The sequence below is a fragment of the Podarcis tiliguerta genome, assembly GCF_965153285.1.
Source record: "Podarcis tiliguerta genome assembly, chromosome: 3".
Classification (NCBI taxonomy): domain Eukaryota; kingdom Metazoa; phylum Chordata; class Lepidosauria; order Squamata; family Lacertidae; genus Podarcis; species Podarcis tiliguerta.
Window position 1 is genome coordinate 15,864,221 of NC_139536.1, and position 27,951 is coordinate 15,892,171.

Here is a 27,951-nt window from a genome sequence, read left to right on the forward strand (position 1 = left end):
CTGGGAATGAGAGGAGCAAGAATCCAACCACATTTGAAGAGCCAAAGGTTCCTGAGCTGTGCTCTTGAAGACAGCTCTCCAAGGAGGGCGGAGGAGGCACCATAAGAACATAGGAAGAGCTTGCAGGATCAGGCCAATGGCCCATCTACTCCAGCATCCTGTTTTCATAAGTGGTCAACCAGATGCGTTTGGGAAACACACAAGCAAGACCTGAGGACAACAGCACTGTCTGGAGGAACTGCTTTCAAATATGTATTTAATGTGCAAAGCAAAAAATAAGATTACACAGAAGTGAATATTATTTGAGACAGCCTTCTACTGAACCGGGTTTTCTTAAAGTAAAAGCCACCATGGGATGGAGCCAATGTTAGAAATACTCCAAGGACACCCACAGAAATTAATGGACATGGCTAACTTAGGTCCATTAGTTTCTACAGTCAACTGAACAAAACATTGCTTCCTTGGTTTCCAATAACCAAACTACTGCATGCAACATGACGGCACACAGAAAAGCAGATTGCTCATGCACAGGACTTTGTATAGCTGAAATCTTCAGCTAATTCACTTCAAAACCTCACGAACACATTATTTTTATGAGCCTAAGCCTGGCACAATTGATTGAAGATCACATCATATTTCTCTCACTAGCAAAACTGAAACACAACCACAAAGCTTGGTCAAAACAGACTCCAAGTTAGCTGTCATGAAGTCTTTTCTGCTAGCAGACATTTGTATTATAGTTTTGACTTGTATCCCTGCCAAATGTTCCTGCTTATAAAAACTTTGTCTCATCGGATCCAACTCAGAAGAGCCCAGAAATTTAAATATCACTGCATTTGAACTCAACTGCGAATAATACAATGTCATCCCATTGTTGAGATTAATCAACAATGCAGAAGGAAGGTCTAAGTTTTTCAACTCCCTCACATCAAATACACATTTGGGTTAAAAAACTAAATATGAAGAATGTTCTTGTGGCAGTGAGATTCTCACTCGCTTCAGCGAAAACAAGGAAATCACTTTCACAAACTTGGAAAAGCTCCTTCTCATTGGCTAGAGATGTAGCCCAAAATGTGGGGAGACACTGAACACCCACCAATTATTCATAAAATCTTAATATCCCGACTTTCACTTCAGTTGAGATCCTAGAGTAGCTTACAATTACATTTAAAACATATATATAATCAAAATCACAATTAAAAAAAACTAAAAACAGCAGCAGACTAAAATTTCAACTAAAAGCAATTAAAGCCATTTGCCTGGCATTGAAAAAAAAATATTTTAAGAGAACAGCAAGGAGACCACTTGAGAGTTCCACAAACAGAGGGCAACAGCTGGAAATGTTATTTTCCTAGTGAACATCTGCCTCACTTTAGAAGGCAGGAGCGTCAAGGGAAGGGCCTCAGAACATTATCTTAGCACACAAGCAGGTTATTGGGAAACTAAAATAATTATTTGCAAGAGGCACACACAAAAACCCGGACCCATTTTTAACATACAAGGACCCCATTTGCTCAAGCTCCATTATCTCACACCCATTAGCACCAAGCCACTTCACAATGAATATGGATGTTGTTACTACCTAGGACCATGCCACTTCCATCAGAAGACCCAAGACCCTGGGTCACTGAGAAGGGTGAAGGGGCTCCCCCACAAGAGTGCAACAGCTATTCAAGTTTTTTCTTCCTTCTATTTCCTTCCTAATGAATCTTATCTTTAGATTATAACCCTTGTGCCCATTTCTAATTTTTTTGAACAACGAGCCTAGCAAATTTAGAGGCTTCAGTTCTGTTTCCCTTCAAGGAATTGTTTTGCAAGCAGGAATGTAGCGAGGTGAATTTACAACCTCTTAAATAAATCTTCTTGGCAGATTGAAATTGACACCAAATTAGTTGTGTATTAAGAAATAATGTTCTCCCTCAAAAGTCTAAGCTCCAAAAATTAAAGTACTTGTGAAAGAGAGAAATTTGGCAGACCACACACAGCTATTCATTTTTAATCATTTAAATGTAAGCATAATTTCTGCGTTCTTCCTACAACTTTCAAGAATAAAACTCATTTCTACAATACTGTTGAGTCTTTCTTTCAGATGGGGCTGAACCAGTGGCAAATGTCCAATCGCCTGGGTAAGTCAATTTTTGTCACAAATATCTAGGAATCTGAAATATTTTCCTAGACTTTTTCTATGTTTGTTATCATTTACCTTTACATTTTTATGTTCCTGCGTTGTCTCAGTTACACAGACAAACTGAAATTTTGGTAAGAGTCTTTAGCTTTTCCTGATCACGCTGGCATTAAAAGTTCAACAGAAAAATAATAATAATTTAAAAAATCACAACAAATGTTTTTTAAAGGTACTGTTTTTCTACAGTTTAATGCTAAATACACCCACGTGCAGACAACTGAACCCTGACGCAAGTCCTTAATCTTCCCGTCACCTCAAAATTGATATATCTGAAAGGGTGAATCCTGCATTCTTAAAAGGTAACAAAAAATGTAATTTAAATTTGGCTGTTTCATTATTCTGTGTTTAGTCTTTTGGTTGTACCTGCCCATTGGACTTGTATGATAGACTTTAAAAAGAAATTGGTCTATACATACGCATATATAACTTGAAAGCGATCCAGATCTCTTTAATTTCTAGCCATCTATTCATCTTCTGAAAAGCATACAATTTATTTATGCTTTGCATTTATATGCAATAATCAGGAGTCTTTCCCTGCCCCAGGAGGGGATGCTAGGGATTCAGCCTGAGACCTTCTGCTCTAAGCCCTGAGCTACGCCCTTCTCCACAAGGTATACCAGGCTGAAGACTGAGCAACCCCTTACAAAATGAGCCAAGGTTATAAGAATGCTCAGAATCAGACAATGCAAAGTTGTTGTTTTTCCCAAAGTCACTCTCTGGGGATGGGGGGAGCTGTAAAATCTCATTACAGTTATATTGTTACAGACAGACCACAATGCTTTCACACTGACTGCATTCAAGGTTGACGAATGACATCAGTCATAATAAGGAGTAGATTATCAAAGGCTAGAATAAGCCTCCCCCCACAAGGGCATAAATTGATACAAGGAGTCATGAGCTTCCTTCTCAAGCCTCTACACAAAACAGAAAGGAATTACTATCTCAACTGGGCTTGCCTGCTCCCACTCATCACAAACCTGGCAGCTTTCTAACATCTCTTGAGAGAGTGTTCTGGGGCATTTATTACAACATTTATACCCTGCCTTTCCACTCTTGAGTTCCCAAGGTAGATCAAAATAAACATTAAAATGTTTAAATTAATTAAAAGTGTAAAAAGTACGTCAGCACTGAAAATGAAAGCAACACAGAATACATGCACACACAGAGATGCACTGCAATCCTAACCCCGTTTACTTGGAAGTAAGCCCCACTGAATTCAAGAGGACTTCTAAGTTGACATAGTTAGAAGTGTGCTGTAAACACCAACATGCGTTCATATACAAAAACCGTCTTAACTTGGCGCTGGAAACTATAATACACCAGTAAAACTATGAGGCACAGGGTGCCCTCATTGGGCAGGGAATTCCATAATCTGGGCAATCTCTCCTTTTCCCATCAGCTGTGCCTCAGCTGGTGGCAGGACACAAAGCAGGCCCAGCTGAGCACATGGGACAGGTAGGATCCTGTCTATCTGCTAAATAAGCAAGGATAACAGAGATATCTGATGATATATGGGCTGCAATGCGGAAAAGCCTATACTGTAACAAATCTGTAACACATCACCACAATAATAATAATAAATTATGATTATTATGATTATTATTATTACCCCGCCCATCTGGCTGGGCTTCCCCAGCCACTATGGGCGGCCTCCAACAAAATATGAAAATACATTCTCAACCATTTCTGGTATATCTTTGTCTGTGCATGGATCTCATAAATTGATGGCATAACTGTCTATTAAACCTCTAGTGCAAAATAAAACTAATTTTCCTCCCTGCATTTGTGATTTATAAGAAACCAAGGTCCTTAACGGTAAAGTGCAAAAGGCACATATAGATCTTAACCTGTTAGTTATACTCTACAGGTCAGAGCTGCCGAATAATACAAAATGAGGGGTTACTTTACAATTAAGATCAAGGTATAACAAATTATAGATGCGTTTGTTCAACAATTTTAAGTCGACAAAATATGTCAACATAAAATATAGTTTAATATGGCCTTCTATTGCTGTATACTTCTATCCCAAACACAAAGCTGAGTTCAGTGCTGGAAAATTCTAAAATCCTGTGGTTAAATCATGTTACAAGACTTTTGATTGTCTTCACCCTAAGGTGCTATAAGTGTACTCCTTAAAATTGCAAAGTGTGAACTGGGACAACAACAGCTCATCTTATTCCCCCCCTCCATTCAATATTTACTTAATTATATGCTTTTTTGAGAACCTTGAAGCCTGCCAACAGGCCGGTTTTCTTTTCAAAACAAAAAACCCACCATTAATAGACTTGGCTTCATGCCTGGGACAAAGCTGAGCTCCGTGGGTCAACTGATGTTTGTCTTTCTTACACTTGGAAAGATACAAACCATTTGGCTAGTGGAAACTTGCTGCAACAAAACTTTGAAAATCCTTGCTCATAGCTGAGGTACAGCCTTATTCTGATTTGAAGATGGAGGCACGCTTTAACTCTTACAACCCCCAAAGCTTTGCTTTTACAGTAAGAAATGCATGGTGGGGATTTGTTCTGTCAGAAGCACTGCAGTGTTTGCAGGGCAGCGGCTGAAGAAGGAGCCAAAAGGGGTTTCTTGTGTGTGTGATTCTTGTGGCTGATTAGCTGCTTTCCCTGGTCAAAGGTCAGAGGGGGCAGGGTTTCTGTTGAGGCAGGTGATTAGCTGTGGGAGGAGCTTATCAGTGTTTGCAGGGCAGCGGCTGAAGGAGGAGCCAAAAGGGGTTTCTTGTGTGTGTGATTCTTGTGGCTGATTAGCTGCTTTCCCTGGTCAAAGGTCAGAGGGGGCAGGGTTTCTGTTGAGGCAGGTGATTAGCTGTGGGAGGAGCTTATCAGTGTTTGCAGGGCAGCGGCTGAAGAAGGAGCCAAAAGGGGTTTCTTGTGTGTGTGATTCTTGTGGCTGATTAGCTGCTTTCCCTGGTCAAAGGTCAGAGGGGGCAGGGTTTCTGTTGAGGCAGGTGATTAGCTGTGGGAGGAGCTTATCAGTGTTTGCAGGGCAGCGGCTGAAGAAGGAGCCAAAAGGGGTTTCTTGTGTGTGTGATTCTTGTGGCTGATTAGCTGCTTTCCCTGGTCAAAGGTCAGAGGGGGCAGGGTTTCTGTTGAGGCAGGTGATTAGCTGTGGGAGGAGCTTATCAGTGTTTGCAGGGCAGCGGCGCGCGCCTATCGGCGCGCGCAGTTTGAACCATCTTTTAGATTTAGGGGAGCTAGTCTCAAGCCCAACGACACATTCTCAAGATGGAGGGGGAGGGAACAGCTGCAGTTGCCTGCGGTTCCTGTGCAATGTTTGCCATCTTGCCAAAGGTTGCAGGCAGCTTTACGTGCAGCAATTGCATGTTGATTGCCCTCCTAAAAGACAAAGTCCAGCAACTGGAGGAACGTGTAGCTACGCTCCAAAGAATTAGAGAGCTGGAGCTCTTCTTGGAAGCAACAGAGCACACCGTCTCCACCAAGGAGGAGACAGGGGACTCCCCTGAGGAGGCGGCTAGTTCACCAACACAGGAGCCCGATATGTGGAGAAACGTGACTCAAAGAAGTAGGAGGCCCAGGGTTCGCTCTGATTGTCTAGAAATACACAATCGCTTTGAGGTCCTCTCCCCTAGCATGGAAGACGAAGAGCAGACTCCATTTGAGGATCTCTCCCTCATTACAGTCGATCACGTATATGAAGATGAGCAGCAAAGTCAGTCCTCAGGGAATGTGCAGGCGACCTTGGAACGGACCGCTCACGGAAGAACCCTGACCAAACCTAAGAGAAGGCGTGTAGTGGTGATAGGGGATTCCTTACTGAGGGGAACAGAAGCAGTGATCTGTGGGCCTGACAAGATGTCTCGGGAAGTGTGCTGTCTCCCCGGGGCTAAGATCCAAGATGTAACTGAACGACTGCAAGGAATCATAAAACCCACTGACAAATACCCCTTCCTCTTGGTTCATGTGGGAACCAATGACACTGCAAGCAATAGCCTCCAGAAGATCAAAAGAGACTACAAGGCTCTTGGCAGGAAATTGAAGCAATTAAATGCACAAATCGTCATCTCATCTGTCCTCCCAGTTGAACGACGTGGCCCAGGGAGAGAGAGGAAAATAGTGGAAGTAAACAGCTGGCTTCGCAAATGGTGTAAACAGGAACGGTTTGGATTCTTAGATCACGGACTGCAGTTTCTTGAGGATGGACTTCTGGCAAGCGATGGGCTGCACCTCACAACGGTTGGGAGGAATGTTTTTGCCAAAAAACTAAGAAACCTCATCAGGAGGGCTTTAAACTGACTAATGCGGGGGAGGGAGACAGTGCTCCTGAAGGTAGGAGTCTATTAATTGATGAAGATGATCATCCAAATGTCATAGACCAAATGGAGCAAACAGCAAGCAGACCTAGTGGTGGGAGGAAAAAATCCTTAAATAAGAGACACGGGGGAATGACTAATGGACTCCAATGTTTGTACACTAATGCACAAAGCATGGGAAATAAACAAGATGAGCTTGAGCTCTTGGTACAGCAAACTAAATATGACATAATAGGCATCACTGAAACCTGGTGGGATAAGTCCCACGATTGGAATGTAAAAATGGAGGGATACAATCTATTTCAGAGAAACAGACCAGACAAGAAAGGAGGAGGAGTGGCGTTATATGTCAGGGATGTGTATACCTGTGAAGAGATCCAAGATTTAGAACCTCAAAGCCAAAGTGAGAGCATTTGGGTCAAAATTAAGGGAGAGAAGAATAATAGTGACCTCATTGTGGGAGTTTACTATAGATCCCCAAGCCAAACGGAGGACATAGATGATGCCTTCCTGGAACAGATGGCCAAGCATGCAAAAGGAAGGGAGATAGTAGTAATGGGGGACTTCAATTACCCAGATATTTGTTGGATGTCAAACTCAGCCAAGAGCATAAGGTCAAACAGATTCCTCACTGGCCTTGCAGACAACTTCATTGTCCAGAAAGTGGGAGAAGCAACAAGAGGAACAGCCATTTTAGATCTGGTCCTAACCAATGTCGATGACCTGGTTAATGGGGTAGAAGTGGAAGGATCATTAGGCGCAAGTGATCATGCTCTTCTGAAGTTTACTATACAACGGAAAGGAGCAGCCAAGCATACTAGGAATCAATTTCTTGACTTTAAGAAAGCCGACTTCATAAAACTTAGGGAAGTGCTGGGTGAGATCCCATGGACAGTAATACTAAAAGGAAAGGGAGTTCATGATGGCTGGGAGTTTGTTAAGAGGGAGATAGTAAAAGCACAACTTCAGGCAATACCAATGAGACGGAAACATGGAAGGTGCCTAAAGAAGCCAGGGTGGCTATCTAAAGAACTTTTAACTGAGTTAAGATTAAAAAAGGATGTGTACAAAAAATGGAAAAGGGGGGAAACCACCAAAGAGGAATTCAAACAAATAGCCAGCACGTGTAGACACAAAGTCAGAAAAGCTAAAGCACAGAATGAACTCAGGCTTGCTAGAGAGGTTAAAAGCAACAAAAAAGGCTTCTATGGGTATGTTCGTAGCAAAAGGAAGAACAAAGAAACAGTGGGGTCACTCAGAGGAGAAGATGGTGAAATGCAAACAGGGGACACAGAAAGGGCTGAACTCCTCAATGCCTTCTTTGCCTCAGTCTTCTCCGATAAAGAAAACAATGCCCGACCTGAAGAATTTGGAGGAAATGATTCAGCAGAGGAAACACAGCCCAGAATAACTAAGGAGATAGTACAAGAATACTTGGCTAGTTTAGATGTATTCAAGTCTCCAGGGCCAGATGAACTGCATCCAAGAGTATTAAAAGAACTGGCAGATGTGATCTCAGAACCACTGGCAGTCATCTTTGAGAATTCCTGGAGAACAGGCGAAGTCCCGGCAGACTGGAGGAGGGCAAATGTTGTCCCTATTTTCAAAAAGGGGAAAAGAGAGGACCCAAATAATTACCGCCCAGTCAGTCTAACATCAATACCAGGGAAGATTCTGGAGCAGATCATTAAGCAAACAATCTGTGAGCACCTAGAAAGGAATGCTGTGATCACCAATAGTCAGCATGGATTTCTGAAAAATAAGTCATGTCAGACTAACCTGATCTCATTTTTTGACAGAATTACAAGCCTGGTAGATGAAGGGAACGCAGTGGATGTAGTCTACCTTGATTTCAGCAAGGCATTTGACAAGGTGCCCCATGATATTCTTGTAAAGAAGCTGGTAAAATGCGGTCTTGACTATGCTACCACTCAGTGGATTTGTAACTGGCTGACTGACCGGACCCAAAGGGTGCTCATCAATGGTTCCTCTTCATCCTGGAGAAGAGTGACTAGTGGGGTGCCACAGGGTTCTGTCTTGGGCCCGGTCTTATTCAACATCTTTATCAACGACTTGGATGATGGACTCAAGGGCATCCTGATCAAATTTGCAGATGACACCAAACTGGGAGGGGTGGCTAACACCCCAGAAGACAGGATCACACTTCAAAACGACCTTGACAGATTAGAGAACTGGGCCAAAACAAACAAGATGAATTTTAACAGGGAGAAATGTAAAGTATTGCACTTGGGCAAAAAAAATGAGAGGCACAAATACAAGATGGGTGACACCTGGCTTGAGAGCAGTACATGTGAAAAGGATCTAGGAGTCTTGGTTGACCACAAACTTAACATGAGCCAACAGTGTGACGCGGCAGCTAAAAAAGCCAATGCAATTCTGGGCTGCATCAATAGGAGTATAGCATCTAGATCAAGGGAAGTTATAGTGCCACTGTATTCTGCTCTGGTCAGACCTCACCTGGAGTACTGTGTCCAGTTCTGGGCACCACAGTTCAAGAAGGACACTGACAAACTAGAACGTGTACAGAGGAGGGCAACCAAAATGGTCAAAGGCCTGGAAACAATGCCTTATGAGGATCGGCTAAGGGAGCTGGGCATGTTTAGCCTGGAGAAGAGGAGGTTAAGGGGTGATATGATAGCCATGTTCAAATATATAAAAGGATGTCACATAGAGGAGGGAGAAAGGTTGTTTTCTGCTGCTCCAGAAAAGCGGACACGGAGCAATGGATACAAACTACAAGAAAGAAGATTCCACCTAAACATTAGGAAGAACTTTCTGACAGTAAGAGCTGTTCGACAGTGGAATTTGCTGCCAAGGAGTGTGGTGGAGTCTCCTTCTTTGGAGGTCTTTAAGCAGAGGCTTGACAACCATATGTCAGGAGTGCTCTGATGGTGTTTCCTGCTTGGCAGGGGGTTGGACTCGATGACCCTTGTGGTCTCTTCCAACTCTATGATTCTATGATTCTATGATTCTATGATTCTATGTCTTCCAGAATAATACAACAAAACTCCCAAGGGCACACATGAGTTTAAAATGTCACTCAGGGTTCCTTGGAAGAACAGCAAGACACAAGTGTAATTAAACACAAGATGGTGCCTTATAGTGAGTTACAGCCTTGGTCCATCCAGCTCAGTATTGTCTCGGTTTCAGGCAGGAAATATCTCTGAGCCCTACCTACAGGTGTTCAGAATTGAATCTGAAGCCTTCTGAAATTGAGGAGATCTTCTGGCACTGAGTGATGGCCCTTTCCCTGATACTTTGGATTGGGCATCTAGAAAAAGTAGGTAAAGGCCACATATCCTTCAATATGGATATCCAACAGTCCTCTGGTCACTCCTAGAACAATATTTTCTCCTTTGGGCAAGGGAAAACAATACGGAACAGGGCAGAACAAGTCTCATAGGCCCTAAGGGAGCCTTCATCAACCAGGTGCCTTACAGATGTGTTGGGCCACATCTGTCCCACCCAGCACATCCTGAGGGCAGAGGATGCTCAAATAGTTAGCTGTTGTTAGTTTACATTTGTCTAGGACTAACAGAGCAATCCTAACCATGTCACTTTAAGTTCCTTTTTTAAAAAAAGCAACTGACTAATGAAATTAACAGCACTGCTACTCATAAGTAAGTCATATTGAATTCAATGGAGCTTACAGCTAGGTAAGCAGGGTTAGGACAGCTACCTAAACCAGTTTACATTTCAAGTGCAGTGTAAATGGGTCACAGCTGATGACTGGGGAGGGGGAGCTGAAAGGGGGTAAGCTGGGAAATTTTGCCTTAAATTTGATGCAAGAGATGGATGGCCGAATTCCTCCTACACCCCAAACTCCCTCCACACAAGAGGAACTAATAGAGGAGGAGTTTATACTATAAAAACCAGACAAAACAACAGCTGGTGTTCCTTGCAACCTACTTCTCTTTAAAAACGGAGAAGGTGCAGAGACGAGATTTCAAAATAAAGTTTTGGTTGCTTTTAGGACCAGGCTCTTCATATAATAGCACAAGCTACACATTTGGCGAGGAAGGAAGCACCAGGTACATGAGAAAGGAGAGGGATTTCAAGGCAGGACCCAGCCAGTTTGGAGAGCTGGAGGGAAGAAATGTGGAAAAAGAGTATCGACAAAAGGTCACCCCACAGAGAAAAGCGGGCGGGGGAAACCTCTTAGAAGCACAACCTCCCTGGCTGGTGAGGAAACTCGGATTTTAAAAGCCCAACGGCAAAAAAAAGCTGGTCTCAAAGAGGAGCAGCCACGCCAAAAAAGACTCGTACAGAAGTTGAAACGCAGATATAAGAACAGGGAGGTTCATCCTTGCCGTCGCCCCTCCACAAAATGTAAACACGCGCGATGCATGCTTCGGTTGAGATTCCTGCGTCGCAGGGGGCTGGACTAGACGACCCTCGGGGTTCCCTTCCAAGTCTATGGTTCTGGGAGACAATCTGCCGCCCAAGTTGCAGAGCCAGGATCAACTCCCCGACAAAACTCCCTGGCTTCCCTTGTCCCAGAAGATAATTTGAGGGCGGAGAAGATAATTTGAGGGGCGGGTGGGGGGCTCCACAGAAGCCAGAGTCAACCTAAGGAGCAAAGGTGGGGCGGTGGGCGTCTCAGCGGTACCCACCTCTCTCCTCCGGCCGCTTCTCTCCCTTCTACCACCCGCGCCGCGCCCGCAGCATCTCCCCTGCAGAAAACGACCTTCCGCCGCTCGCGGCCCCTTTGTGTCCCCTCGGCCAATGCCAGCGTGCTCTGCTTCCCTTTCTCCCGAGGCTGCCGCCGATGCTCCTCCCTTGAGGACGTCCACGCTGAAGCGAGCAGCCTCCGGCTCGCAGGCGGTTTTTCCCTTGCAGCCTCCCCAGCCCGCTCCGCCCACCCCGGATTCCTTTCAGGAGCAGACGCGGCGCGCAACGGCTCTCCTGCGCGCTCCTCTTCCCAGGCAGGGGACCGACCTCTCGGCGAGGGCTGCGCCTCTGGGGGACGAGCACTGCTCTCGCCCTCTTCTCCTCCTGCTGCCGGGCTCGCTTCCAGCGTGGCTTCATGGGCTTTCTGGCCTCCTCTGCTGGCTTGGAGGAGCCGGCAGGTGCCCTGGCTGCAGGGCTGCGGAAGCCAAGCCGGGAACAGGGGACACCACCGCCGGCCAGCAAGTGCCGGGGCGAACTTGGGCGTTATGGCGCCCTGAGCAAGGGCAAAATTTGGCGCCCCACCAGATATTTATTATTATTTTCACAATTATTCATTTCGGTACGGCTTAGGGGCCCACTCTCTTGCGGGCCCCCCAAAAAATTGAAAGGGGAAAAAAACCCCTGGATGTACATTTCCAAAATATAAGATACAAAACAAATAAAATAAAACCTACATGCAGCAACAGTGTTTTGTGTTGTGTAGGGCCCTATTTGTTATGTGCAAATGGCTTTCGATACCGATTAGGTCCATAAATTACCATATAGCATATATTCAACACACAAAAACCGACAATTTGTTGTTGACAAAGAACAGCTGGACATATAAAGGGCCCTGTTACCTTCAGTAGCTTAGCATGGGTAGGCAAACTAAGGCTCAGGGACCGGATCCGGCCCAATTGCCGTCTAAATCCAGCCCATGGACGGTCCGGGAATCAGCGTGTTTTTACATGAGTAGAATGTGTGCTTTTATTTAAAATGCATCTCTGGGTTATTTGTGGGGCATAGGAATTTGTTCATTTATTTTTTTCAAAATATAGTCCACCACCACCCCAATGTCTGAGGGATGGTGGACTGGCCCCCGGCTGAAAAAGTTTGCTGACCCCTGGCTTAGGGCCTCATCAAACCAAAATCCAGCTCTGGAACAGTTGCTTTTCTTATGAATCTACTCAGTAGGTACGCCCATAAATATAGGCAGTGCTTTCCCCCCCTAAAAATAATGATTAGGGGTACTCTCATTTTCCTACTCATATTGAAATACTGCCCCTCAGTGAGGCCAAACTTAGATTCACAAAACGTTTAGGGGTATGCATATCCCAGAAAAACGCACTGAATATAAGTATTGTTATTTTGAACGGCCTCGGCTTGGCGCCCTGCGGGGGACGACAGCCTGCACTGCTCTAAATTCAACACTGGCAAGTGTAATTGGCTTTCTGAGCTGCTAAGCATTTTTGCTAAGGAGCAAGACTTTTGAAGTTCAGTAGGACTTACTTGCCCCTGCACACCTTATGTAGATGGCGTTTCTGTGCGCTGTGGCTTCCGTCACAGTGTCCCGTTGCGCCAGAAGCGGTTTAGTCATGCTGGCCACATGAGCTAGAAATCTGTCTGTGGACAAATGCTGTCTCCCTCGGCCTGGAGCGAGATGAGCGCCTCTTAACCGTCCAGGGGTTCTTTACCTTCACATGCTGTATATACAGAGCCGTAGCTAGGTGATCTTGCGCCCCTGGCAGAACTGTCCAGATTGTGCTCCCTAGCCACGGACAAATTAGCTCTTCTTTCCGCCTCTCTTCTAACCCCCTCCCCGCCTCCACACATTCAATTCACCAATTTAAAACCATTTCTTATGAGGCAATAATCAATATTTATATTTATGGACATATTTTAAAGCCGATTTTGCCCGCCCCATTGCTTGTGCCCCTGGTGGGGGCCCACCTCACCACCCCCTAGCTACGGCCCTGTGTATATACAGTGGTACCTCGGGTTTAGTACTTAATTCGTTCCGGAAGTCCGTTCTTAACCTGAAACTGTTCTTAACCTGAAGCACCACTTTAGCTAATGGGGCCTTCTGCTGCTGCCATGCCACCGGAGCACGATTTCTGTTCTCATCCTGAAGCAAAGTTCTTAACCTGAGGTACTATTTCTGGGTTAGCGGAGTCTGTAACCTGAAGCGTATGTAACCTGAAGCGTATGTAACTCGAGGTACCACTGTACAGTATTCAGCCGTGTTCACACCATACATTAAGAGCACTATGATACCACTTTAAACAGCCATGGCTTCCCCCAAGGAATTCTGGGAGTCGGAGTTTGTTAAGGGTGTGGAGAGTTAGGAAGCCTGCCATATTCCCCTCCCAGAGCTGCAATTCTCTGAGTTCTCTGTGAAGAGGGATTGATCGATAAACTGCTCTGAGAATTGTCAGTCTTTGAGGAAAATAGGGGGTCTATTAGCAACTCTCAGCAGCCTGAACAAACTACAAGTTCTCTGTGGGGAAAGCCATGACTGCTTAAAAGTGGTATTGCAGTACTTTAAATGTGTGAATGTGATGTCAGAGTAGAGTTATTGAAATTTGGGGCCATTAATTTCATTTGGTCTAGAACCCGCATACTTCAAACCAATGTCAAGCTTCTCCCTAACTTCTTTCATCTAAATGGTTAAGAAATGCTTCCTTCGTTCCGCATGATAAAGGCTGAATCACTGCTATCTGTCCCCATCTCCCCCGCTCCCCATTTCTGAGAGTCACAAATATAGCATGATCAAGTGTGACTAATGTGTCTGACAGAAAACAGACTCAGATGCAATGTTTTTTTAAAAATAAAAATATTTGGCTGAGGGCAGATGAAGGTTGGTGGGGCATTTGCCCTAATGGACTGGCCTCTGCCAAGTTTCAAAGGGTATGCAAAACCAACCAGATACTTTTCCCCCTGCGGTTATTATGTGCAGAAAACTCATTTACAGCATAGCAATGTTTTTCCTGCAAACACCCCTTTACTAAGGGGCACAATTTTTAATGTAAACATGAGTGTTCTGCTCACATAGCTGTGTTTTTGCATTATTTTATCTGAAGAACAGAAAGCTATCCAACTGAAACACTTGGGACCTCCACTGGCATGCAGTGAGCTAACAGTTACACAGAGCGTGAAAAGTAAATGGATGGGTTTATGCAAACACTGCACCAAAGATGTATCACAACGGGCCAGCCAACCAGTTGAGAAATTGACACGGTTGAGAAAATCCAGAATTGCTGAGATTAAAGTGTCCATCAAGAGGCTGCTTGGTTGGACAATGGACATAATAAATGTTGTTGGAGTATATTTTGTAAACCTGGAAACATTGCAGCAGTGAGCATTTTATAGCCTCTATTTGCTCTTGGGTACCCAAGAATCCATTGGAAAAGTAGTTCCCTATGTGTTTCCCGAACAACTGGCATTGCTTCTCAGCCAATTGACTAAGATCAAGTGTCAGTATCTATTATTATCAGTGCAATATCTGGTATGTCTGCTACTTGTGGAGTGTTTGTATTAAATATATTTTTGGAACTGGGAGACAGAATAGGAACTTGTTCCATTCGCTCCCGGCATCAACTGGGTATTGCAGTATTCCAGGAATAGTGCACCACAATATTTCTGGTTCAAAATTAGACAAAACTAGTTATGCAGGAAAAGAGGCGGCATTGGGAGCAGACCATCAGGCACCCGAGGAAACTTTATTCTGCTTGCCTGGCAAGCAGGAATGGCAGTAGGGATGAAGAACTTAGGATTCAGCTGCCACTTTGGGGGCTTCTGGTGCCTGAGGCAGCTGCTTCAGTTCACCTAATGGTTGAGTCAGCTCTGGCTGTATGTCACTCACAGCAGCCTGGCCACACACATAAGCTCAGACATTTGCTGGTCTTCTACTGCTGTGCACACTCCAAGTCCATGGTCACCCATAGGAGATGCATCAAGCAACCTGGGTGCCTGTTCTAGACAACAGTGCCTAATCTGCTCGGGAGGTATACAGGGCTCTGTGGTGCAGTTGACCCGCTCAGCCACAAATCCCTGGTGAATCCTAGACCTCCACTGCAGGAAGAAACTGTCTAATGGTAAGAGCTGTTTAACAGTGGAACAGACTGCCTCAGGAGTTCATGGGCTCACCTTCACTGGAGGCATTTAAGCAGAGAATGGATAGCCATTTGTCAGGGATGCTGTAGTTGCAAGATTCCTGCATTTGCCGTGCTCTCTAGTGTCAGAAAGCCACCCCTGATCTCATATTTGAGACATTGCAGCTGAAACGATAAACTGTAAATTATCAATTTATTATATATTTAACGAAATGAACAAGTACTGTTCTCTTGGCTTTAAAACCAGCCTTACTGCACAAAGCACATTCACCCACATACACACCCAAGAATCCTGAGAATTGTAGCTCTGTAGTGAGTAGACTACAGTTTCTAGGATTCTTTACAGGGGTGCATGTGGGGTTTAAATGTATGGTGTGAATGCAGATGTTTTCAGTGAAATGGGTGGCAGGTCTATAAAATAAGCTTTGGGCAACTTTGTCAAACCCTTCAATCTGAACCGCTTTGCCATTTAAAACTCCTGCCTCAAACATGGCAAATAGACACATGCCTGACATTCCTCAACCCCAGCCTGCTCAAAGCAAAAGAGGAAACTTTTGTATTTTAAAAATACTTAAAGCGACAACATTTTGTTTCACTGTTAATTATGATGCTGCTTTACATATGTACCTTTATTACATTTTTTTTTATTTTAACTTGTAATGTTGTATGTGATGTTTTAAGCCATGTGGTAAACCATTTAACGGTTCCACCCCAGAAATGTAAAGCAGAACACAAAAATGTGAAAGACAGACATGCATTTAGAAATTATTTAAAGAAAATGAAACTGGGTTCAGTCTAAAACACTCAAAACACACATAATTAGACCTAGGCTAAAATCCACAATGAGTTTCCTCCTTGATTTCTATGGAGATTTCTCCTTGGGTCCTCAGATGTTGTTGGACTACAACTCCCATCATCCCTAGCTAGCAGGACCAGCGGTCAGGGATGCCGGAGCTGTAGTCCAACAACGGTCAGTAGATGGGACAGCTCAGTCTGTAAAACACGAACCTCTTAATCTCTGAAACCTATATTGGGCAAAAAAAAATCCTGAAACTCAGAGGTCGAAAATAAAGAAATACAAATAAACAAAAATAAATAAATCCTGAATCTTTCAGAGCTGGACGATGAACCGCATGGCCCCTTCCAACTCTACAATTCTAACATCTGGGGGCCCAAGGTTAAGAAAGGCTGTTTTGCTCTAAGAAATATCCGTGGCACCTCTAAGTTCCTATCTCTATGGGAGTGACGCAACGCCGCTGGGGCGCAGGATTTTGAACGAGCGTCGAGCGTGCTCACGTCCATTTGAGCGCGTCGGGAACGGGGCGACTGGGGCGCATGCGCATATCCCCGGCTGTCTCGCGCGGGGTGCGTGTCGCGTTAAGGCCTTCGCTCTTCCGGCGCGTCGTGCGGGCATCTCCTCGGTCGAGGCCGGTTCGGTCGAAGGAGGTCTCCTTGTGGCGGCGTCGGTCGGGGTTCGGAAGGGCTAGAAGAAGAAGCCGCGAGCGGGTGGGATGTCGGGGCCTACGGGAGGTTCGGCGGGCTCGGCCCGAAAGCGGCTGCTGAAGGAGGAGGACATGACCAAAGTGGAGTTCGAGACCAGCGAGGAGGTGGACGTCACCCCCACCTTCGACACCATGGGCCTCCGCGAGGACCTCCTGCGCGGCATCTACGCCTACGGTGCGCGCGCCGAGCCGGCGGGGGGGGGGGGGGCTGGCCGCGCGGCCCTCTCCGCGGAAGTAGGGCGGGTGGAGGGAAGGGAAGGGAAAGGAAGCAGCTCCCCGCCCCCCCCCGGGACGGTTTCGGCCGTTATTCTTACTTGCCTTCGGTGCCTTTTATGTATCCTCCTCTGCCCAGGTAGGCGCCGGTGTGAGATTTAAATAACGGCGTTAAGATTCGAAAACAATTCAAAGGAATACTATATAAGATTTATTATTTTTTAACAATAATAATTTATTATTTATACACCGCCCATCTGGCTGAGTTTCCCCAGCCACTCTGGGCGGCTCCTAATCAAATGTTAAAAACAGTATACAGCATTAAATATTAAAAACTTCCCTAAACAGGGCTGCCTTCAGATGTCTTTTAAAGATAGGATAGCTGCTTATTTCCTTCACATCTGAAGGGAGGGTGTCCCACAGGGCTGGCGCCACTACCAAGAAGGCCCTTTGTCTGGTTCCCTTCTCGCAGTGAGGGAACCGACAGAAGGCCCTCGGTGCTGGATCTCAGTGTCCAGGCTGAACGATTAGGGTGGAGACGCTCCTTCAGGTATACAGGACCGAGACCGTTTAAATGTAGTACCATTGTAATTCGTCCCCACGTGTTTTTTCATTGGGTTATTTGTTTTACTTCCATGAAATGTATATGCCGCTTGATTGTAAAAACCAAGCGAATTCCTCGAAGCAGTGAAATCTCCTGCTTAATATCAATTGGCAGGGAGTTCCAAGGTGTAAGCGCCGCCACACACAATGATCAAGTTCATAGAAATGCGGAATGGGTATTATGTAGCACCTGTAGCAGTGCCTACATACACTGTTAGTATGTATTGTATTGCTACTGCAAAAACATCAGCTACATCAGTTTTTTTTAATGGGTGCACTGGTTTTTGTGTATGGGGGGGGGTCTTCTTTGTGTTGGTGTATCAAAGTCTACAAGACACAATACAAAAGGAAAATGGGAAGAGGGCTGTGATGAGAATTGCTGTTGGAAAGTGTCCCAAGATAGGATTTGTTCTGAAATAAATCTGACTTCAAGCATATAAAGCAGTGGTGCTGCTGGACTTGAGCTCTGATCTGCCCCAACTACAACGGGGTGATGGGACTTCTAGTCTAACAACACCTGGAAGGTACCATGTTAGCTTCCCTTGATTTGAAGTTTCTTCCTCTTTTCTCCCATAAATGCAAAAGCTTGTTTCAGATTTAAACCATACTTGAGAGTAAACCAGTTGAAATCAGTGGACTTAAGTTAGTCATTATTTAAATCTGCTGACTTCAGTGGGTGTACTCTGAATATGATAGTTTGATACAACCCTTTGTTATTTACGGAGACATCAAATCAAACTTCCCCTTCTTGGTCATTTGTAGCTGCATCCCTCATTGAATTTTTACTTTGTGAATGTAGAGACATGCGAAGTTTGCACGTTGTCATTGGCCACTTTCATTCCCAAATAATAAATGTTGGCACCTGACTGTCACTTCTCCCTTCCTCTCCCCAGTCTCCTCCCTAGCTCCTATTACTCTTTAAAATTGAGTGCCAACAGCTATAGATTTCAGTGCTTTGGTTTCTAAATGTTGCGTTTTATTACAGTATTGCTCTGGTCAATGTTTTTAGAGTACATGATGTAATTGAAAATGAAATCTAACCTTTACAAATGAATTTTGCAGGTTTTGAGAAGCCTTCAGCTATCCAGCAGAGAGCTATCAAACAGATCATTAAAGGAAGAGATGTGATTGCACAGTAAGTGAAATTGCACACACACACAATTTTGGGATATTGTCAGACTAAGAATGCAAATAGTTCATTGAATAATAAAAGTTGGAAGGGACTCCAAGGGTGATCTAGTCCAACCCCCCCCCCCCCCCGCAATGCAAGAATCACAGGTAAAGCATCCATGACAGAAGGTAATTCAACCTCCGCTTAGAAACTTGCAATTAAAAAATGGGTTCCTATTTATTTATTTTAAAAGTAATAGCAATCCAATTAAAACTCCCCACTCTAAAGGGGGTCAAGGTTTGCCTCACAGGATTGCAGTGTCAACCCCCCCCCCATCTCACCAGCTTCATGCTTTACTCAGCTCTTGCCATGTTCTTAAATTTTAAGGAATGATGCTTTTGAATGCACAGGACTAGAGTAAGTTCAAGGGGGCAATTTATTGCATGTTTACTCAAAACTAAATCCCATTGGGTTCAGTGGGACTCGCTTACTAGTAAGCATGTGTAGAACTGCTGTCTCCATGAACCATTTAGAAAGAGATGCCTTTACTTGGTTTCTTTTACTCTCTGACACAATCCCACCCAGCTGTAATTCTTACCTGTAGGTATATTTTTTCATAGATTAAAGTTACCAGACGTCCCCGTTTCCCGGGGACAGTCGCCGGATTTACAAATCAGTCCCCATACAAAATCCATTGAAGTTGAAGTGTCCCCGGATTCATTGAAAAAAATCTGGTAACCTTATCATAGATGGCATTCATAGGTAGCTGCAGGTGACCTCCCACATTGATCTCATTGTGACCATATACCTATAACTGTCTAAAATTAGAATCTAGATGTTCAGGAGAATTATCACTTATTTTGCATGTAAGTTCTAGTATTAGCTTTATCTATTGTAAACCACTTTTATCTTAGGTTAAATAAGCAGTAATGCAGATAATCCCAGTAGACAAAGTTTGTCCCATTTAGAATTGATTAGCATGGTACTTATATTTGTCTTAAATTTTATTTGGAGGCTGGTCTCAGGTAGATTTGCATATCTGGTTTCATTAGTGGATAATCTGTCAAAACTATAGTACTCAGCAAGGTTAATATTGTATATGGTGATATTTATTGCTTATGTTTTCAGACACAGCTATTAAAAATACTATTCTTTCTAGATCACAGTCTGGAACAGGCAAAACAGCAACGTTTTCCATCTCCGTTCTACAGTGTCTGGACATCCAGGTACCTTTGGAACACAAATACTCAACACTTACTTTTGAAGATGAAAATACTGTCCTGACTAGTTATAGTATATAATCTCATTGTCTTAACATTGACCAAGGACAACGTTCCAGATTACGTAATTACATTTTTTGAACATTGGATTTCATCCCGAATACTCTATACTATACATTCTTTGTCTTATTAAGGGAGATCATAAGTTGATATGTGAACACTTCAAATAACTTTTTAGAAGGAATGAAGGCTGCAACACTTAAACTGATTTGTTTCAATCAGGTTCGTGAAACACAAGCATTGATACTGGCACCTACCAGAGAATTGGCAGTACAGATTCAGAAGGTAAGCAAATCTTATACAAGATTGTAACTTATGAAAAATGGAATGCTGCAGCATCTCTCGGCCCTGTGACAAGCTCTGTTCTCCTTCCACTACAAGCAGCTCAGTTATCTCAGGTGTGTGCAGCATTATAGTGAAGCCTCAGTGCCCTGTGGATGCTTCTAGAGTGGCTGCAAATGTTTCTGCAACTGCCTAAACAGAATGGTGTGGCATACAAGCGCCCTTAGAGTTAACACTTAGCACAATCACAGTGGTCTTTCCTGATTTAAATTCTGAAAGCCCATAATTTGCCTACAGTAGCATCTTGTAATTAGCAGCAAGTCTCAGGCATGGTTTGAGAACACAGGATTGCAGCAACCTTCCAAATGCTAAGCAAGTTTGAATTGGGTCAGTGCTTGGATGAAAGACTGCCAGGGAGCCCTTTGCATGCCGCCTGGAGTTGTATGATAGAAGAAAAGTAGAATAGCAGTGTGATGTATATAGAATGCATTGCACCATTTAGCACTTTTGAATCTTTCGAACAGCTGTAGAAATGGCTGCAGCAACAAGACAAAAGAAGTCAAACATTCCTGACTTAGAAAATGAAATAGTATTTACATGCAGGAGAATGTGCCTCTTCAGTCTCTGACACATGCATTCACAGGAGATGTCATGGCTCTTGCCAGGGTGCCTGGTTCAGTTACTGTTTGGGTTGTGCAGTACCCTTGAATATAAGCTGTTTGTGTGCTTGCTCCTGCAGGGGCTTCTTGCTCTTGGTGACTACATGAATGTCCAGTGTCATGCTTGTATTGGGGGGACCAACGTTGGTGAAGACATCAGGAAGCTGGATTACGGACAGCATGTTGTTGCTGGCACACCGGGGCGTGTATTTGGTGAGAAGATTAATTTTATTAAGGAAAACCAAAGAATTTGCCTTAATGTGGCGGGTGGCGCTGTGGGTAAAAGCCTCAGCGCCTAGGGCTTGCCGATCAAAAGGTCGGCGGTTCGAATCCCCTCAGCGGGGTGCGCTCCCGTTGCTCGGTCCCAGCGCCTGCCAACCTAGCAGTTCAAAAGCACCCCCGGGTGCAAGTAGATAAATAGGGACCGCTTACTGGCGGGAAGGTAAACGGCGTTTCCGTGTGCTGCGCTGGCTCGCCAGATGCAGCTTTGTCACGCTGGCCACGTGACCCGGAAGTGTCTGCGGACAGCGCTGGCCCCCGGCCTCTTAAGTGAGATGGGCGCACAACCCTAGAGTCTGTCAAGACTGGCCCGTACGGGCAGGGGTACCTTTACCTTTAAGCTTTATGCTCAAAATACTTTTCAGCTGTGGTTCTCTTACCCCTGTCCTCCTCATTCCTCCTTTATTCTGCACTTTGTCTGAGTTTTAAACAATCTATGAAAGCACCATATAGACAGAAATAAAATGTGGGAACTACAGAAAATTAGGTAAAGTAGTGCTGTTGCTTTGTAACTTTTGTATAATCAGAATTTTATTTTTATTTTATTTTTGTGCTTGGGAAGTATACCACTGCTGTCATAATTCCAGTTGAGATCAGACTTCCTTTGCTCCTCTGAGCCATCAGTTTGCAGAATAGGAAGTGACTCTCAGCATTTCTGCTAGATCCCTGTTTCTTGACGCAAATCTGAAATCTTTCAGATATGATCCGTCGCAGAAGTCTAAGAACTCGTGCCATCAAAATGTTGGTTTTGGATGAAGCTGATGAGATGCTCAATAAAGGTAAAGAATTATTTTAACCCCAATGTCCTAAACTTTTGTTGTGGATGCAAGTCATGGGTTTTTTCCTATAAAAATCCAAAACAAGTTTGCCTAAAGTGTCGGAGCAATGTGTGTTTTTCTGTCATACAAATACTTGGAAACTCCTTCCAGGTGGCATCAGGATGGTTACTGAGGGCTAACTTGCCAGAAATCATGTGCTATTTTTCATTCAGAAATCTGTAAGTGCTTTCTAGGGTCACTACCACATAATGATAAAAAATACCATTACAGTGGTACCTCTAGATACGAACGGGATCTGCGCACACGTACGTCGCTTTTCGCCGCTTCTGCGCATGATGTCATTTTGAGCGTCTGCGCATGCACAAGCGGCGACACCTGGAAGTAACGTGCTCCGTTACTTCCAGGTTGCCGTGGAGTGCAACTCAAACGCGCTCAACTGGAAGCGTCTTCAACCCACGGTATGACTGTATACAGTGGTCCCTCGGTTTAAGAACAGCCCTGTTTATGAACTATTCAGTATAAGAACTCTGCGGTATATATATACTATATATATATACTGTAGTATATAGTATATATACTATACAGTATGTGTGTGTATATATATATATATATATATATATATATATATATACACACACACACACACACACACACACACACACACACACACACTATTCAGTATAAGAACTCGGCAAAACTGGAAGTAGTGTTCCAGTTAGCGAATTTTACCTCGGCCTATGAACAGAAACAAAACAGTGGAAGGCACCGGTGGCGGGAGGACTCGTTAGGGAAAGTGCGCCTCAGTTTAAGAACAGCTTTGGTTTAAGAACGGACTTGTGGAATGGATTAAGTTCGTAAACCGAGGTACCAATGTATTTGTTAATTATCGGCAAGGCACCAAATAATTATTTGGTGAGTAGGCAGGAAAAATCTATGGCCAAGTGTCATCTGCAGCTATAGCCCCCCACACACTGAAACTTTATGCCATAACATTAAAAAAGTGTGAGTTCACCTTACCTTTTTAGATTGGAGGGGTAAAGTGATGAAAGGTGAGTTTGAGCTCCATGTTGGGAAAAAGATTTCTGCATTGCAGGGGGTTGGACTAGATGATCCTCGTGGTCTTTTTCCAACTCTTCAGTTCTACGATTGTCAGTGCTTCATTCGTTAACAGCTTGCAGAACTGCTAGCTTGTATTTTGTTTGGTTGCAAGTCACTTTGGGTTGTCCTGGGCAATATAAAATGACTAAATGCTCCTGCCAGCCTAGCAGTTCAAAAGCATGCCAGTGCAAGTAGATAAATAGGTACCGCTGTGGCAGGACGATAAAACAGCATTTCCGTGCGCTCTGGCTTCTGTCACGGTGTTAAATTGCGCCAGAAACGGTTTAGTCATGCTGGCCACATGACCCACATGTCCTGTGGACAAATGCCGGCTCCCTCGGCCTGAAAGCGAGATGAGCGCTGCAACCCCATAGTCACCTTTGACTGGACTTAATCGTCCAGGGGGCCTTTACCTTTTTACCTTTACCTATGTCAAATGAGCCTCACCAGTTCAGCAGGCAGACAGCAATACTCCTACCCAAGCAGTTTCTGTGGTACTCTGGACTTAAATTGCCTGGGGCTTTGTAAAGGAATACAGAGACCTTAAGCCTTGTTTGGTAGTAAATGGGCAGCCAGTCCATTCTGCACCAGCTGGAGCTTCCAGACCAAGCCCAATAGAGTGCATTGTAATCCAGCCTAGAGGTTACCAACACATGGACTATAGTGATTGGGCATGGAGGAAACAAATTTGGAGTGGCTTTGGTTGTTATAAATGTGCACCAAGGTACAATAAGGTTCTCAAGTGTACTCTCTCTTGTTTGGTTCATCTAGGTTTTAAAGAGCAAATTTATGATGTGTACAGATACCTTCCTCCAGCAACACAGGTGGTTCTGATCAGTGCCACCTTGCCGCATGAGATATTGGAGATGACCAACAAATTCATGACTGACCCCATCCGCATTCTGGTCAAGCGGTGAGTGAGTGAGTTTATGAGTTTAGCTCACGTTGGTGCTTCCTTTTATATTAGTAGTTCTGAATCTGAGGAAGTATTTTCTGAAGTATTTTCTCTGAATGCATTTGATTGTTTCCTTCCTGATCTTTGTCCTGCTGTCTAAATTCTTCTGGAGGATATGAAAACTGAGATTTTGGCCCCGTTGGGTTTTCTTGAGGCAAATACAAAAGTATTTTGTAAACATCGTACTTAGCATTTGTATAGCACTTTGCCTGCGTATTCAAAAAACACACTGTAAATTGTTATCCCCATGTTACAAATGGGAAGGTGCAAGCAGAGGCTGAGAGGTTATTGACTATCCTAAGGCCACTTAATAGGTTTGTGGCTTAGGTGGGGACTTTCCCACTCTTATCCACCACATTGTGTCACTTCTCTTTGCCTTGTTAATCGCAGAATCAACTACTGAGTTTTTAAATTGGACAGATTTGCACTATATTACCATCTGGCAATTTAACTATGGGCATTCCTGTAGACTTGAATGGACAGTTCTAGAGAATAACACTGCAGTGATAAATGTTCAGTTTTATAAATGTAATGTCTTAACAATTTAAAGTGAATCAGCTCAAAATTTCTCCCCTCTCCTGCCTCTATCCAGTGATGAGTTGACGCTAGAAGGGATCAAACAGTTCTTTGTGGCAGTGGAGAGGGAAGAATGGAAGTTTGATACATTGTGTGACCTGTATGACACACTCACCATCACACAGGCTGTCATCTTCTGTAACACCAAGAGAAAGGTACGTCAGCAACAAACAATGCCCTGATTTAGTCAAGTCATGATTCATGTTGGCACTGACAGTTGGGCAGAACTAAAACTAACTTTTTTTGGAAGATTACTCCTGCCAAACTTAAAAATTAACTGACTGCTCCCTGGCTCAGGTTGACTGGCTGACTGAGAAGATGAGAGAAGCAAACTTCACTGTTTCATCCATGCATGGTGACATGCCCCAGAAGGAAAGGGAGTCCATCATGAAAGAATTCAGATCTGGGGCAAGGTATGGCAGCAATTTTTGAATATAGCAGGGATGGGGGAACATTTTTGGAAAGGGCCACGTTATCCTACTGGAAAGGTATTAGGGTTTATCCCACCCCCCACCCCCCGCAACAGTGGGCAGAGCAGGACCCAGAATTACGCAGAATAAGATCCCGAGCTATTTCCCATGGGAACAGAAGCGCATATATATATATATATATATATATATATATATATATATATATATGGAGTATATATATATATACTCCAATTATGTTTCACCTTTCCCCAGAGACTTTTACCAAGAATGTGTGTGTGTTTTAAATTGGCCAGTACCCTTTGTCTGTCCTCGCTTTGCAAAAGGCAAAAAGAACAGGGTTATCCCCGCAGAAGAATGCAGATAGAATGAATGCACAGCGGAACAAGTCTTGTGAAGTAGCTATATAGAACTTTGAAATGAAATTTCATCCTGAAAATTGCATGCATGCCATTGTAAAATCACGGACAACTCTTTGCGTATTTGCAGAAAACACAAGTCTGTGAAGACATTTTCCTTTCTACTTGAATCTTTTGCAGTAATTTTTGCAGACAAAGGAACAAGTGTAATTTCTCTGCAATTCAGTAACTGCTTTTTCTTTTTCTTTCTACAGTCGAGTTCTTATTTCTACAGATGTTTGGGCCAGAGGTTTGGATGTTCCTCAGGTGTCCCTGATTATTAACTATGACTTGCCAAACAACAGAGAATTGTATATACACAGGTAAGCGTGCACGTATATTAATCTCTTGTTCTGCAATGGGAAGCTTTGGAAAAGGTTTTGGGGAGCAGCTTTCCCTTTCCAGTTGTCTAAAATGGGGGGGGGGGGCAGGTGAAAAGGGAGATCAGATGTTTTGGGGGGACACTTAAGATTTCTTCCAGAAAAAATGATGGAAGATTTCAGAATATGGTGTTTAACAAAGAAAATGCTCCTGCTTTTTTAAGTCCTTCACAAAACTTACATTTAACATGAAAGATGTGTCTTTTAAAAAACTTGTAAGATGAATTGTCGTCTAGAATATATGGCACATGTCCATCATTAGTTTTTTGGTTGCTTGCTTTTGGTTGCCCTGAGCAAGATAAATGTGAACAAATGTAAAAAAATAAACAGTATAGGAAAATTCTGATTTGTGCGATTGCTTATTTAATTTCACTGATTCTGAGTCCCGCTCTTGCCCCACCAGGATTGGTAGATCAGGCCGCTACGGCCGGAAAGGTGTCGCCATCAACTTTGTAAAGAACGACGACATCCGTATTCTGCGAGACATTGAGCAGTACTATTCCACTCAGATTGATGAAATGCCCATGAATGGTGAGTATCTGATTCTTTCCCTAACCTGGTCCTACTCAGGCAGATAGCCGTCATCTTCTTTGGATTGACTGGTTACATTGCATGTATGAAATAAATAGCTGTTCACTAATCAGACAGAAGGTTTGTGATTTCAAGATTGCTGAAGAGAAGGAAGATAGGTCTTCGATCACACGCAGCATGCCAGCTCAGTGATGAACAGGCTCCATAATTGTATTTCTGCTGTACAGTATAGACAGTTTAAATTGGACCTGTTGTACCAGCTGGAATCCTGTTGATAGATGAGAGATGATGCTATGGACTTATGCACAAATATTAATGCTAAGCAAGCCTGTGCAAATGTTACTGCTGCCATACAGTATAGCAAGGAAATAAAAACAGAACCCTGAGAGTTCAGATAAGCTTCCAACAGCTCTGTCAACATGCATTCCCTTAAACTTCCAACAGCTCTGTCAACATGCATTCCCTATCAAAGCTAGTTGCATTTTCTTAGCCATATACTTGATAATGGAATATGTGGTGGATATTAGGAATCCAGGGCTCTGTGCTCCTCCGTGTTGGACACTATCCACTGTGACAGACTGTCTCCCCAGCCTTCTGTGTATTGCAATCGCGTCTCTCCAGCTGGTCCCTAAGCATAATTTCATCTCTTTTTTCATGCACATAAAGTTGTAAGCCATATGCCAAAGGGATAACTGTTTGGCTTGACCCTCAAGCAGGCTGCACAAGTATTGTGATAAATACAGTGGTGCCTCGCAAGACGAAAAGAATCCGTTCCGCGAGTCTCTTCGTCTAGCGTTTTTTTCGTCTTGCGAAGCAACCCTATTAGTGGATTAGCGCTATTAGCGATTTAGCGGCTATTAAAGGCTTAAGGGGTTAGCGGATTAGCTGCTAAAAGGCTATTAGCAGCTTAGTGCCTTAGAAAAAGGGGGTGGGGAGCGAAAAAGAATCGCAAGACATTTTCGTCTTGCGAAGCAAGCCCATAGAGAAATTCGTCCAGTGAAGCGCATTGAAAAACGGAAAACCCTTTCGTCTAGCGGGTTTTCCGTCTTGCAAGGCATTCGTCTTGCGGGGCACCACTGTACTGTTTGCATTTGGCTCATTATCATGCCTTAATTATGTTATCTCTTTCTTTAATCTAGTTGCTGACCTTATTTGAAGGAACAGGATGAACTGAAGACTTTTAGCTGTGATTTGTTACAGCACCGGCTGCTGTTCACTGCTTCTTATCTTAAGACCATATTGTTGTAACTCTAAAATAGCTATATGTACATCTGATTCAATTAGGCCTGTACTTCTGAATATGGTTCTGAAAGATCAGAGTTGGTGAAAAGCATATTGGAAGCAGCTACAAGTTTGTGGTGATATTTTTTTAAAAAAACATTGTCATTGTGGGAATACCCTAAATGTAGAAAACTGTCTTTTTAATTTTCTTGATGGAAGCTGTAAAAGTAGCATCTCTGTAAATAAGGTGTTCATTGTCATCCTGCCTGCTACTATCTTTTTTTCTGATTAAAACAATGAAGTTTTCATATAAATTCCTTGTCAGCTGAATGGCAACTGGTGCTTTAGAACAAGTTGTTCCGGTGTCATGCCTCTCATGACAGGGTCAAACAATTTTTAATTA

The 27,951-nt window shown here is 43.7% G+C and overlaps 2 protein-coding genes across 3 annotated transcripts in view; one reads left to right on the forward strand and one right to left on the reverse strand.

Annotated features, from left to right (window-relative positions):
* Positions 1-11,427, reverse strand: part of NINL (ninein like) — a 51,877-nt gene extending 40,450 nt beyond the window's left edge. Inside the window, exon 1 of the mRNA XM_083432874.1 lies at positions 11,105-11,427. The gene's annotated coding sequence lies outside the window, so the exon portion shown is untranslated. The remainder of the gene's footprint in view (positions 1-11,104) is intronic.
* A 5,127-nt stretch (positions 11,428-16,554) lies between these two features.
* EIF4A3 (eukaryotic translation initiation factor 4A3) lies at positions 16,555-27,862 on the forward strand. Of its 2 annotated transcripts, none has more exons than XM_083432886.1 (12): positions 16,555-16,930; positions 18,634-18,706; positions 19,842-19,908; positions 20,185-20,247; positions 20,984-21,116; positions 21,881-21,961; positions 23,831-23,972; positions 24,607-24,745; positions 24,888-25,003; positions 25,632-25,739; positions 26,200-26,327; positions 27,467-27,862. In XM_083432886.1, exons 1-12 carry the CDS (start codon positions 16,765-16,767, stop codon positions 27,481-27,483), a joined length of 1,233 nt encoding a protein of 410 aa, XP_083289012.1. In that variant the 5' UTR covers positions 16,555-16,764; the 3' UTR covers positions 27,484-27,862. The 2 variants fall into 2 exon arrangements, with proteins under 2 accessions (XP_083289012.1, XP_083289011.1); XM_083432885.1 differs by having other exon boundaries at positions 16,586-17,107.
* Positions 27,863-27,951: the final 89 nt, after the last annotated feature.